Raw genomic sequence first — 14,013 nt, forward strand, 5'->3', positions numbered from 1 at the left:
GATATGGTATCGAAAGAGTTTTGATCAATTAAAACCCACCTATGAATTATGATAAATAACACCTGATTGGCTACCACGTTTATGATTCCAGTTGATTAGTCAAAAATATTTCAGATATCATATCATTTTCATATCATAGTGGAACCCCTATTTGTGACATCATAATTAAAAAATTAAAATATTAAAAAAGATATTACTGTAGAAATATACAAAAAAAGTGTATAGATCTCTAATATTACTTATTCAATATTCATCATATAAAAAATTCTTAAAAATTGATTTATTGTTATTAATGATGAAAATTGTTAAAAAAACAAAGAAAGATAATTAATGTCAACCTACAACCTACTGACGAGGCCAAGCTGTTTAGTACCACTCTAGGTTTACCACAAACAAACTGTTCCTACATCAATACCCATAGAGGAAAGAAACTATCACTGTGTATTGGGAACATTGCCCAGTGAATGGTAAAGAAGATATTCCCAATGTGCGCTTATAGTGTCATATGGGTATGGATGTGGGAGTAATTTGTAGATAGGAGATTAGAGCTTGTTTAATGCCAACTCAGATTTTCTGTTCACTTTCTCTACCCACACCCCTACCCACAATGCATTACATATGCACAATACAAGATGACGATTTATGACTGAAATCCAAGGCGGGTAGAGTAGTGGGCAGGAAATCCAATACGATTCAATAAGATGGGATTTCTGGTTCAATTGACCAAGCCATTTGATTGCTGACCAAGTAATTTTTTTTTTTTTTTTTGAAGAATGACCAATCAGCTCAGATCAGAATTTTATAGCCCTATAGTACAGGGGGAATGCATCCTGACCGTGGATTGATGCCAAATTCACGGGCAGGATGTGGTTTATAGGGGGGAGAGGGCTAGTAATAAGGGAGCTGGAATTCAGAATTCTGCATCGGGTGTATCTGTACTTCTCCGTTTTTTTTTGTAATTCTAAATCACGGATTCAAAACACTGGTTAAAATGCAAAACAGTTTTTCTTTTTTTTTTTTTCAATTTGAAATCTTTCAATCATATGTCTAGCCCCATGTTCATACTGGTCTCTCTCTCCCTTTGCTCACAGGGCGTTCCAATGGATTAGGTTTGAGGAATTCCAATTGGCTTTCCACAGACTGCACCCCACACGTGCCCCCACAATACATCTGATCAGCGTGCATTGGCAACATTTCTTAATACTTGTCATGGGGATGTTTCCAATGTATGGTTAGCTGTGGGGCGCAAGTGGAATGCCCTCTCTAGAGAGCTATTCTAATTCAGGTTTGAGGTTAACTTCGGTCTGGTTCTTGGGCTTACTTGGCTGCCCATGTAATACAAGTTCTGTGAATTTGTTCCTCACAGAGTGCTTTTCACGTCAACCTCACAGCACATTTAGCCATGCATTGAGAATATCTCCCATATATGTAATTTGTTATTCACGTGAAGATGTTCTCAATGCACTACTGCAATGTTCTGCATGGTGTGATGAGCATTCCATGAGAAGCACATCTGGAACCTGAATGGGGATCTTCTCAACAAAAAATGTCACAAGTCCCACAAACTTCAAACATGATCTATGTCTGCATTTCTCACAAGATAAGACTGGGATCCACCATGTAATAAGATGTGTTAGCCCAGATCACCTGAAAGCAAAAACTCTAAGCACATTGTATCCACCCGCATATTGGGAATATCTCACATCCACTATGCAGCTGGATGTGTATAGAGTTTATGCTTTCAAGGGATCCTATCTTGAGATGTACAAACACAGATCATGTTCGAACATGTTAGAATGGTTATTTGTTGGGAGGGACATGCATATCGGGTGTTTTGTTATCTATTAACTTTTCTCTTTGTTTTTTTTTTTCAAAATTGTTTTCAAATATGGATTTTAGGTTTGCTTACTCTCTGCAATTAGTCAAAATCCAAAAGATCACTTATTTAGGGTTTTAAGGGCCTGTTAATATGATATGATGCACCTAATATGAGGCATGACGTGTCGAAAATTTGAACCTTGGTTGGGAGGAAATCTAGACTAATTCTACCCTCAACGATACCAAACCAGACCCTCTTCACCGATTGATTGGTTGTCTTTGATTTCACATGTTTTCAAAATTAAGTAAAAGTATTATAGGTATTATGTACTTTGGTACTATGAATAGTATGAAGTATGAAGTATTGCCAAACAGGGCCTTACATGCATCTTAAAAATCGAGGATATGCTTCTCTACAATGCCATTTCATTTGCATTAGTACAAATGCCTGAGAGGAAAAATGAAAAGGTGTAAATTCTGATGCACTTGTACTTAATTTATGATTTCCCTTTGTTTTAAGTTTTATTTTACTTCATTCATATTAAATAAAAAAAAGGTTATATTTTACTTCATTTACACCATAAATAAATAAAAAAACGATGAAAATTTTAAAACCAAAACAAAACAGAATTTGCATTCAACTCATTACACTCCCATACTTTTAGACCCTTCCAAATGAAATTTTGATTGAGGATGGCATTAATTCTCTGTATTTTTCATGATTCCAAACTAATCAATGTGTATTAATGTCTAAAATCCTGGTTAATAGGAGATTTACAGTACCAGTTATAGACTAGATCTCTTTCAACATGTCAAGGGAATCATCGATCCCACTGTACAACTTTCACTCAGGCATCGTTCTTTCCTTCACCGGCCTTGGCTATCCTCTCACAAGACGGACAAATTGCCAGTGTGGCTACCTTCGGAAGTTGAATATAGAACGGAGACGTATTAAGCTTGGTAGATCTCAGTTCCTGTATTTCCTTCTTCAACCTCCGATTCTCATCGCTGAGAGTCTGGTAGCATTTCTTCAAGAATTCACAGTCTATCTCTGTTTGTTTCAACTTCGTCCTGCACGATAAATCAACAAAATAAACCCCATTAAAAGAAACAAAACTTAAGTCAGAACCATGAAAGAAACTGCCAAATGAAGCATTAATTATTAATACCTCGCTCTTCTGTTCTGAAACCAAACTTCAACCTGTCGTGGCTGCAGATTCAGTTGCTCAGCCAGTTCCTGCTTCTGGGCCTGCCACCAATTAATTCAGCATACTTTTTTTTTTTTAATTCATTAATTACAACTCTTAATTTGAATTAAATCATTCTGCTCTTGGGTATCAACAGACAAAGATCTAGAATAAGGAAATTTGAGTACCGGAATAAGGGTTCTATTCTGCTTGAAGCTGTCCTCGAGCAACATAGACTGTTCGTTTGTAAGCCTGAGTTTCTTTCTCATCTTATTCTTGTTATTGCTATCGTCGTTTGTGGTGATGTGGCTGCTGCTGCTGTTGTTACTAGTGCTATTGTTATTGTGATGATCATCTACTTCTTCGATTCTCTTCAAACCAGATCGAACTACATAAACTTTTTCTTCTATGATTTCCTCCTTGGGCTGATCAGATGGGAACAAGCGGGCATGGAACTGGGCGGGAGCGGCAGGCTTCTGCCGGTTACGCCTCGGCACGAATTCTCCCCGGCGGCCTAGTCCAAGACTCAGTCCTAAGTCGCATGATGCTGCTTCTTCTTCCATGGCTTCTCTTTCTCTTTCTTTCCTTCTCGATCTTCTACCTTGCACAGGTGAGGCCTGAGACTGATCTCTCTCTCTCTCTCTCTCTCTCCCTATATATTGGTTATGGAAACCAGAAATTAACTGCATTGACTGATGAATTGAAAAGTTGGGTTCAGATGGGGAGGTTAGAATATTACAGAAATTATCTATATTTGAAAATCTTAAATGAAAATTGGTAAGAATTATGAAAGAGTAAGAGCGTGCGTTGGAATTTAGCACAATAAAGGAAACAGAAACTCCCCACGTTCCTATACAATATTGACCAGGAATATACGACTGTTGAGACAATTTAGTCTACCTGATTTTTTCGAGGCAATTTCCAATGAAATAGCTTTCTCTGTCAAGTCTTAGAATTAATTTCAGTTAATTAATGATATATGACATGTTACTTTGTCTAACCTTAACTGCACTTTAAGTTCTGTTTGTTTGCCGTGCAAGTTTCATTTGCACTGGTGTAAATGTATGGGGATGCAAATGGAGTCTAGATCTTGTCCCCAATGAGCCATTGCAATCATACATGCCTCAGGAATGTAATATCTCACCATAAAGGATAAGGGAGATGTTTTCAAAGTGTAGTTACAATGGTTTGTTGGGACGGTATTGTTAGGATTGTACTGAAATCAAGGTTCAAAATTTTGATACGATGCATCTGATATCATCATCAAATTCCCCGGTATGAGAAATAAAGGTGTTTTGGGGGATAGGCAGCTTGACCAATTTTGAAAAAAAAAAAAAAATTGTAGGCTATCAATACACCCAACAGCAAGTTACTTTCATATATAGGAAGTAGAAAGTAAATGATGTGGTCTCACTTTTTATATGAATGTTATTTTTTTAGGCCGTGTTTGTTTGCAATGCAAATGAATTTGCACTGACGCAAATTTATAATAACACAAATGATTTGGGTGCAAGTTTTGATTTATTTTTATTTCAAATTTTACCTTATTTTGTTTGGTTGCAATAAAAATGAAGTCAAATAAGACCATGGTAATCCAAAACAAAATTAAACCAAAATTTGCATTCTTTTCATTTGCACTCCCATACATTTATAATTGTACAAATAAAATTGTACTGCAACCAAACAAAATCTTAAGAATAAGATAGGAAGCAAAAATGATGTACCTATTTCCCACTTATAAGAGATAGAATCAAAGTATAAAGAAAGTCCTACAAATTTTGCACCAGTTTTTCAGATGTAAAATTTGCATAACAAATAAGTTCGTTGTAAAGTTTGCATCATGTAGAGGTACAAATTATAACCACAAACGAATGGAAGCAAAACTGAATTGGCTGCAAAAGCTATACCGGTTCAGATTTGCATTAAAAACAAATTAAACAGCACCTTACACAATTATTTGCTTTCAAACAAATTAAAATGATAACATAATTAGTATGTTATTAGTAAAGCATGTGGTAACCCATGTTATCAGTTACAGAAACATGGGCCTTGAGTGTAATCGTATAATACATTCCTCACAGAAGGTATCAATCATGGATGCTGTGAACTGGAAGAGTAGTTCATCAGTCATTCATTTGGACGTTCAATGAGGTGGGTCTCCATGAATCATCATTCACGTAGGGAATCAAAAGGAAGACAATGAACCAAAACATCAGTTATTTGGATAATACCCATGTTGTATTATTTACTAGGGGTGCATGTCAGGTCGGCCCAAGTCAACAGTTTATATTGGGTTCGAGCTTCGAATTGGGTTCATTAAAATTTAGACAAAACCCTAATCCTAACTCGCAAAAGTTGCACCCCTATTTATGACAGAAATAATGTTGTTATTAGACTCAGACGGTCGGACCAGATAGAAAGTCAGAAGATCACTAGGTGTCTAGGTCACGGTGGATTAACTACTGGTTGGTCAGATCATTTGACTCATGAAAACCACTACATCTCGAACTCAGAAATAAATAGTTCATGTTTTAATTTTATATGCATTTGGTATAGCTTCCGTTTATTCACTAAATGTTTGTATTTGATTTATTTGTAAAACCAAGAAAACAATAATAAAACCGTTTATTGACATTTAAGCGCCACTAGGCCCCATTAAGCACCACATCAGCAAAACAGTGAATAAATGCCTACCATTAAAGGAAGCGCTGAAATAAAGATTCTCTCAACGATAGGCATAAACATAAATCAAGCCATACTTTTACAAGTCTCTATGCATACAGATTAACATGATAGGTTAAATGCTGAAGTGATGCCTATGTAAGAGCGTTTATTAAATAAACACCCACGGTTTCCAAACACCGCATTCATCACATTAAAGAAAAAAAAAAGTATCGATAAATTAATAATAAATCAGTAGTTGTGAAGACCGGATCAGATTCAGAAGTTGATCTGGTGACCCCGTGAGCTTTCTAGTTCAAATGGTTGATGGATTTTTTGGGTACTATAGTTAACGGTCGGACTCGTTTTTAAACCTGCAAAACCACGGCCATTGAGAGTTTTCCGGTTTTTCACCCGGTCTAAATCTATCATAAATACATACCGCTGGTCCACTGTAATAGTTTTCAGTCACCGACTCACCCGGTCTAAATCTATCATAAATACAGACCACTGCTGGTCCACTGTAATAGTTTTCAGTACCAATAGAGAGAATTGCATTGCACTTTTCCAAAGTTCCATCAATGAAAATTGCACATGTTAATAATTAACCTATTGTCACAACATTAGTAAATCCGGATTCAGTACTCACAGAACGGTATTCACACCATTCTCACAACCACTTGCAACCATGTATTGGGATATTTTCATACTTTGTATGCTTTTATTCATGAATAGCAGCAACACTATGTAAGGACCATTTTGTGAGGACTGAGTCCCATCTCAACACTAGATCGATGCTATTCTGTGAAGCTATGTTTGATCAAAATTTCAGAAAGCCAAAAAATGTGTATGTTGAACAGGGAAATCAATTTTTAGTTTTGATCGACTTTCCCAAGTGGTTCAGTCAATATAGCTCTATCAATGCTAAAATCCTCTCAAATGGGCCCTGAGAATCTAAACGAGTGGAGCTCTAACTTAACCCAATATCCAAATTGTTTAGATGTCAATGAATCGGGTAGCTCTCATTGAACGAACTGAACTGACCCAAATTACACATGATCCGGGTTTGTATCATGATGGGTTCGGATTATAATCGGGTTGGAATTGATTTTGGTTGTTTTGGGCCGATAAGTCCGTAACCAAAATACCCCCAATTCGATACCCATATTTCTCATGGTATATCCTTGGAAAATTCATATTATCATGTCCAAATGTATCAGCTTAACAACTTCTGAATCTTGGTTGGGAAGAAATCAGACTCATTCTGCCCTCAGCGATTCCTACGTCAAGTACCTACGAACCGCAAACTCCACAAGGTGGATCAGATCAGACCCTCTTCTTTCAGATGTTCTCAAAAGTACAAGCATTACAGATATTATGTATTGCAATGGCGGGGCGGGGCATCCCCTCCCCGTCACCTACTTTTCGTTATAAGCGAAAAATCCTTGAATTTTCTCCACGCAAGGCAAAGATATTTAAAAATAAGATTATGGGAATTTGAAGGTATTTTAATAATTACATTATGACAAAACTTCAATAAAATAATATAAAAAACACTATATATACTTCTTATATATTGAATAGAAGGGAAGAAAAATAAAAAATTATAAATAGGATAAACTAAAATGACGAAATGAATTTCACGAAAACTATGGATAAAATATATGGGGCAATATCATTCTTTCATGCATCTTGTTGGCTATTTACAAATTTACCAATGTATTTAATTGTGGTATAAGAAAGAAAAAAAAAAGAGAAAAGAAAAGAAAAAAATACTTAGTGTTGATGCATTTCTATATTATCCATGCATATGGGTGAATAAAATAATCTAAAATTTTCAATTGAATTTTAAAAATGCATAAAATAGAGTGATAATTATTTAGGCCTAGTTTGTCTGCAATGCAATTTCATTTGCACTGGTGCATAAACATGGGAGTGCAAATGTGTTGAATGTATTGCAACACATTTGCAATTCAATACATTAGTACAAATGTATAGGAGCATTATAATTATTTAGGGCCTATTTGTTACCACTTATCTCTTAAGGCTGAAGAAAGAAAGTGCACTTGAAGAGGCTTTCAGAGACTTCGTTTATCAAAATCTTTCAAACCTCTGAATTTGAGCTGACATCCCATCAATCAATTACGTTATAAATTTAATTCCAATTTTATCTCTCTTATTGTATTTGATTTCTATTTTCTACAACACACCCATCTTCCACACGAGTAATAAGGGTATACATTTCGGGTGACCCATGTGGACTATGATGATTAATAAATAATAATAATAATTTTATTTAATTTAGGTTAGTGATGAATAAATAAATAAATAAATAAATTATTTTAATATGTAAAAACAATTTATAATTTCACATATTTTTTTTTAATAATTACAATAACCATTTCAATCATTATTTATTACTTAACCAATTAAAAAATTAATAATTATTAAAATATATTAATATTCAAAAGCAAATTTACTAATTAGATAATTATTTAAATAATACAATTAAAAATATTAATTTTTTTAGTAATTAAGATGATTATATTAATTATTAATTAATTGAAAATTCATATAAATTTTAAAATAAAAAATTAATTATTAGAATATTTTCTTTTTTATTTATTTACTAATGAACTATTAAAATAACTAATGTAGAAAATACTATAAATAAAAATAAATATTTAATTATATATGAATGATTATTTTATTATATTCTCAATAATTTAATAATTATTATTTACTTATTTAATTTTTATTGAATAACTAATAAAACATTATGTACTAAATATGTCTTAATAATTAATTACTTATTTGAATTAATAAGTAATTATTAATTATTTATTTTGGTAATTTTTATCAATTCTAGTTTTTCTATTTATTTAATTAATTTGATAAATAATTAAACAAACTTTTAATATCCAAGGCTAAAATGGTCATTTGTTATTTTTTAGAATTCAGTATTCAGATTTCAGAACAACATTCTTAGCATTCAAACTTCAGAACCAAGAGAAGTTCACCAACTCCAGTACACCTCTTAAAGTAATTATTATAGTTTTAGAGACATTCAGATTTCGGAATTTAGTGCAAACGAATAGGCCGTTAGGCATAAAAGGAAATTAGGAATATAGATGAAAAAAATAACATTGAGCCAGGGGTAGTTCGACCGACGACCACAAAAGTCTTCCAGCTGGAGTGGGCCCGACCCCATTTTGTTTTGTTATGTTTTTTTTTTTTTTTCAATTCTCTCTTTGGGCCTGACCCCATTTTTAGGTGGAGTGGGTTACCTGTGGGTTTGGATGTTTTTTGCGTGTTGAGTTATCTTGTGTTGGGCCTAATCCTAGTTTTGTATTTTAGGGATTGGGTCTAGGCCCATTTTATTTTATTTTTTTTTAGGGGGGGGCATTGGATTGTGCTTTTAATAAATATTGCATTGGATTTTCAATATAGTAATATTAGTAGTATAAGCCAATAGGAATAAGGATGATTTCAGAGTTTTGAAATTGGACCAAAGAATGCCCTTGGATCTAAGAAAATGAGTCAGTGGAAGGTTTAGGAAAATGGCTAAGTTTGGGTGAAGGAGTTGGAACACTAGGGAATTGTAGGGAGTCTGCTTAAGGAATGAATGTCTAAATGCTCTATTGGTTCATCTATTTATAGAAGTGGGGGAGTAAGCTACATGCATGGCAGCATAAAAGCTAGAGTATTCTCAACTCCAATTGGCTGTTTAGGGAACAAATCTCACCTTTCTCTCCCCCAAAGACATGTGTCCATGAGGACCACAAGGTTGTTAGAGCATGATCTCAAGGCTTTCTTGAGGAGCGGAACATGTTAGTACAACCACCAGGTATAGCTAGGTGTGGTTTCCTTGAGGCACCAATCATATGTCTGACAATCTCATAGTAGTGCTCAAGTATCGAGGCTCTAATCCAGATTCACGAGGTCAAATATAGTCATGAGGTTAGATTATTGGGAGAATGACGGTTTAGCCCAGGGTCAGAATTTGTAGGCCTAAAGTACTATTGGGGTAGGTGCCAGCTCGGAATTGATGCCAATTCACAAGCGGGTGTTAGTGCATAGAGTGTGGCTTGTTGATATTTTAAATGTTTATAGCTCTGTAGTGGAAATCAAAAATCTGCATTGGGCCTGTTCGTACTTTTCCATAGATTATTAGCCTCTAAGTGTTGAGGCTCTAATTAATATCCATCCTCTCAAGGTCAAATATGGTCAAAAGGTCGAGTTGCTAGAGATGAGTTGGTATTTCTGAATCCAGCTTGCACTATATTCAAGAGGTTCTGCCTCACAAGGCTATTCCTCATATCTTAGTAAGGTTCTCCTTTTGGTTTCCACTTAGCCTTGCAAGGTTATCTTACCATGTTCTGCAAAATGACCTCACTTTGTCATGAGTGGTTTCCTATGTGGTTACTCTCTTGTTCTGTTGATATCATATGAGGGCTCATTTCATCATTTAACATCGGCCCTCATTATGCATTTTTAGTTGGAAACGCACCAAGTGCCAACAAGACCTTCAACTGAATAAACTTACTGATTAGTCATGCACACATGCAAACAAGAGAGGAGAGGATAGACAACTGCTTTGAAGACTCAATACAATGGGCATAGCACAAAACAACAACCACTGGGATTAACAAATGTAGAGCTTAAGTTTTCATGTGACTTTTTAAACTAGTTTTATTAGTAATGAGCCTAAGGCCCATTTTCATTAATGGCTCACATATCTAGGCATTGCATGGCCACTTATGCCTGAATATTGTGTGGCAAGAGATTTACAAAGAACTCATACAAGTCTAGAAGGGTTTGGTCCATCCCTAAAAAATGATGGACCTCATTGATTAGCATATCAAAAGCAGTTTAGTCCAAGACCTAGTGCAATATAATAATCTAGTCTAGGTTTAAGTGCGACTTTCCAATTTTTCTCATCTATTTCCAAGGCCCAAGGTATAATTAAAAATTGGTCCATGTTTAATGTTTATTTCAAACACCCACTTTTTATGCTTGGGGTCTAACCCTAGCAACTGAGAAAAGTCGCTCCACCAATTCGGCAATACACTAATGCCAACCTTGTCAGGATAAATATTTCAAGTCTATTCAATGGCTGAGAATATTTTAAACTAACACAAGTCTCATAAGGGTCTAGTTTAAGGAGTAACTCACAGAAATACACCAATCTAAACATAAAAGAATGATATACTTATACTATTCATATATAAATATTTTGTGTACATCAATCTAATTAGAACTAAGGGCATAAACTATCTAACATCTTTTACTTGCAATTAGGTCTAATCAAGTATAAGCATCAATCTCATACTGTTCACATGTCCCTAAACACGTTTTGAGTTATTGGCTTAGCTAATGGGTTTGTCACATTTTCTATTGATGTTACCTTTTGAATTTGGATGTCCCCTCTTCCAAAAATCTCCTATAAGATGTTATATATCCGCTTGATGTGCTTTAACTTCGAGTGGGATCTAGGTTCTTTGGCTTAAGCAATGGCTCTTGTGATGTCACATAATAGTGGAATAAGTAATGTATTGGAGGGTATGACTCCTAACTCTTGGACGAATTTATTCATCTAAGCTACTTCTTTGGCAACCTTATTCACAACATAGGATCCCAACATAAAAATGTACTTATATGTAGATTTTCTATCATCTAAGTCTTCTTAGAAATTGACATCTATGTAATCGATCATCTGTAGTGAACTACCACAGAAGACAAAACAATAGTCTTTAGTTCTTAGGTATTTCATTATGTTCTTCATAGTTGTTCAGTACTCTTGTCCTAGGTTGGATTGATATCTTCTTACATTACTGATGGTTTTAGCTATATCAGGTCCAGTGCACAATATAGCATGCATGATGCTCCCTATGACAAAGGCATATGAAACAATTTTCATGTCCTCTATCTTTTTAAGTGGTCTTAGGTGACATTCCTTTAGAGTGAGTGACTCCATGTCTAAAAGGAATGAATCCCTTCTTGGAATTCTACATGCTAAATCTCTTAACTATCTTGTTAATGTAAGTAGACTAAGACAATCCAATTAACCGATTTGATTTATCTCTATAGAGTCAAAGTACCAAGATATAAGAAATTTTCCCAAGATATTTCATGGAGAATTGTTGTAAGAGTCATATTTTTACTATTGTTAACACTCCTAGATCATTCCTAATGAGTTTTATGTCATCTACATATAGAACAAAAAATGCAACATTGTCTCCCACTGTCTTTTTATAAACATAGAGTTCATTTGAATTTTGATCAAAATCAAATTGTTTGAAGATTGTGTTAAATTGGACGTTCCAACTTCTTAAAGCTTGTTTTAATCCATATATGGATCTATTGAAATTACACACCATGTGCTATTGACCTTTGGTAACAAAGCCTTGTGGTTGTTGCATTTAAGTATCTTTAGTAAGATCTTCATTCAAGAACACAATCTTAACATTCATTTGCCAGATTTCATAATTATAGTATGCAACTATAGCTAATATTAAATGAACTTAATAATTTCCATGAGCAAGAAGGTTTACTCATAGTTAATTCCTTTTCTCTAAGTATAATCTTTCACCACAAATTGAGCTTTGTAGGTCTCAACCTTTCCATCAGGGCCCTTCTTCCTCTTGTAGATCATTTGCAACCATTTGCTTTTATCCCAGGGGTGGACCTACAAGAGTTCAGATTCTATTGGTGTTCATTAAGTCTGTCTTAGATTTCATGGCATCTACCCACTGTAGTGAGTTTATGTCTAACATAGCTTTTGTATAAGTCAGAAGGATTTTTCTCACTATTGATGGTTTCTATCAAGTAACTTTCTTGATCATAATTAAAATGAATAGGAGGTTTGGACACCCGAATAGATCTTCTAAGATAGGTATTGGTATCTGGAACTTATAGGTTATCTCCTACTATTCCTGAGTTCTCCTCATTAAGAATAATTTCTTGATGATGATTATTTAGGGTGTAGTTCTCTTCTAAGAAGTGGGCATTTCAACTAACAAAAACTTTTTTTTTCACTTGAATCATAGAAGAGATACCCAATGAAGTCCTTGGTGTATTTTATAAATGGGTAACGACTGATTTTGGATTCTAATTTGTCTGTACTTATTCTTTTGACATGTGCTAAACAACCCCATATCTTAAAGTATATAACACTTGGTTGAAACTCAATTTAGCACAACACGTAGATTGTAGTCTTTAATGTGTGTTCCCAAAAAGATATGAATAACTCTAAGTGGATGAAGAGTAATCAAATTATATCTAATAAAGTCCAATTTCATTTCTTTGATACACTGTTTAGTTGTGGTATAACAAGAGGAGACAATTGTGATATAATCCCATTGTTCTTTATGTATCCCTTAAATTCGTCAGAGAGATATTCATCACCTCAATCTAATTAAAGGGATTTAATTTATCTCTCTAATTGTTTTTAGATTTCATGTTTGAATTCTTTGAACTTTTTAAAAGATCTAGACTTATGTCTTATTAGGTACACTTATTCATATTGAGAATAGTCATCAGTAAAGGTTATAAAGTATGAATGTGAATTACGTGTCATAATATTCAAGAGACCACATACATCTGTATGTATAAAGTCAAGTGTTTCTGTACTTCTATAAGGCTTACTTTTAAATGGCCTTTTTAGTCATTTGTCCTTAAAGGCAAGGTTAACAATTTAGTAGGTTTTCTACTATGAAAAAATCTAGAAGACCATCCTTCACAAATCTTGTGATTCATTCTATGTTTATGTGACTAAGTTGGTAATGTCACAAGTAAGTGGGATTAACATTTTCTCGTTTTCTTTTCATGAAGTTGTGTTTCGAAATTGTCTCGATCACATTTGTTTTTAGAGAAGGGTGAAGCATATAGAGAATACTCTTAAGCTTTTCATAGGGAAGGAATTTGTTATTCAATTTAATTGTAATCTTATTACCAAATAAAATGGAATAAATATCCATACAAACGATATAAACTAAAATAAAATTTCTTTTAAGTTGTGGAACATAAAGGCAATCTTTAAGACTAAGAACTCCTCTAAAAACTAAATATATTGTTCCTCTAGTAGTAGTAGTTGCAACTATTGCATATGTACCCATGTAGAGCATGACCTTATTATCAATCAAACTTTTGCTTTCCTTGAACCCTAGTCGAATGTTACATTCATGAGTTAAATCCCTAGAGTCAATATATTAGGAGGTATCAGTGACACATATTGATTTCTATGACCTTAGTTTTGAAAATAACTTCTTGAGGGATTCTAGAAACTAAGGATAATTCCTATTTTAATGTCTGATTACTTGCAAAAGCGACACTCATATGAGGACTT

At 34.1% G+C, this 14,013-nt stretch overlaps 1 protein-coding gene across 1 annotated transcript; it reads right to left on the minus strand.

Annotated features, from left to right (window-relative positions):
- Positions 1-2,477: 2,477 nt before the first annotated feature.
- Positions 2,478-3,885, minus strand: LOC148843750 (uncharacterized). Its single transcript, XM_088959695.1, has 3 exons — positions 3,194-3,885; positions 2,988-3,067; positions 2,478-2,889 (listed from the first exon to the last, which is right to left on the minus strand). Exons 1-3 carry the CDS (start codon positions 3,692-3,694, stop codon positions 2,667-2,669), a joined length of 804 nt encoding a protein of 267 aa, XP_088815821.1. The 5' UTR covers positions 3,695-3,885; the 3' UTR covers positions 2,478-2,666.
- Positions 3,886-14,013: the final 10,128 nt, after the last annotated feature.

The sequence above is a fragment of the Nelumbo lutea genome, chromosome 8, assembly GCF_056320005.1.
Source record: "Nelumbo lutea isolate HS-2025 chromosome 8, American lotus-T2T, whole genome shotgun sequence".
Lineage (NCBI taxonomy): Eukaryota > Viridiplantae > Streptophyta > Magnoliopsida > Proteales > Nelumbonaceae > Nelumbo > Nelumbo lutea.

Excerpts from the sequence above, each read along its gene's own strand:
- LOC148843750 (XM_088959695.1), bottom strand. The coding sequence starts at position 3,694 with ATGCAGTTAATTTCTGGTTTCCATAACCAATATATAGGGAGAGAGAGA. Across the intron at positions 3,068-3,193 it reads AGAATAGAACCCTTATTCCG|GCCCAGAAGCAGGAACTGGC; the intron begins GTACTCAAATTT and ends AATTGGTGGCAG. Across the intron at positions 2,890-2,987 it reads TTTCAGAACAGAAGAGCGAG|GACGAAGTTGAAACAAACAG; the intron begins GTATTAATAATT and ends TTTATCGTGCAG.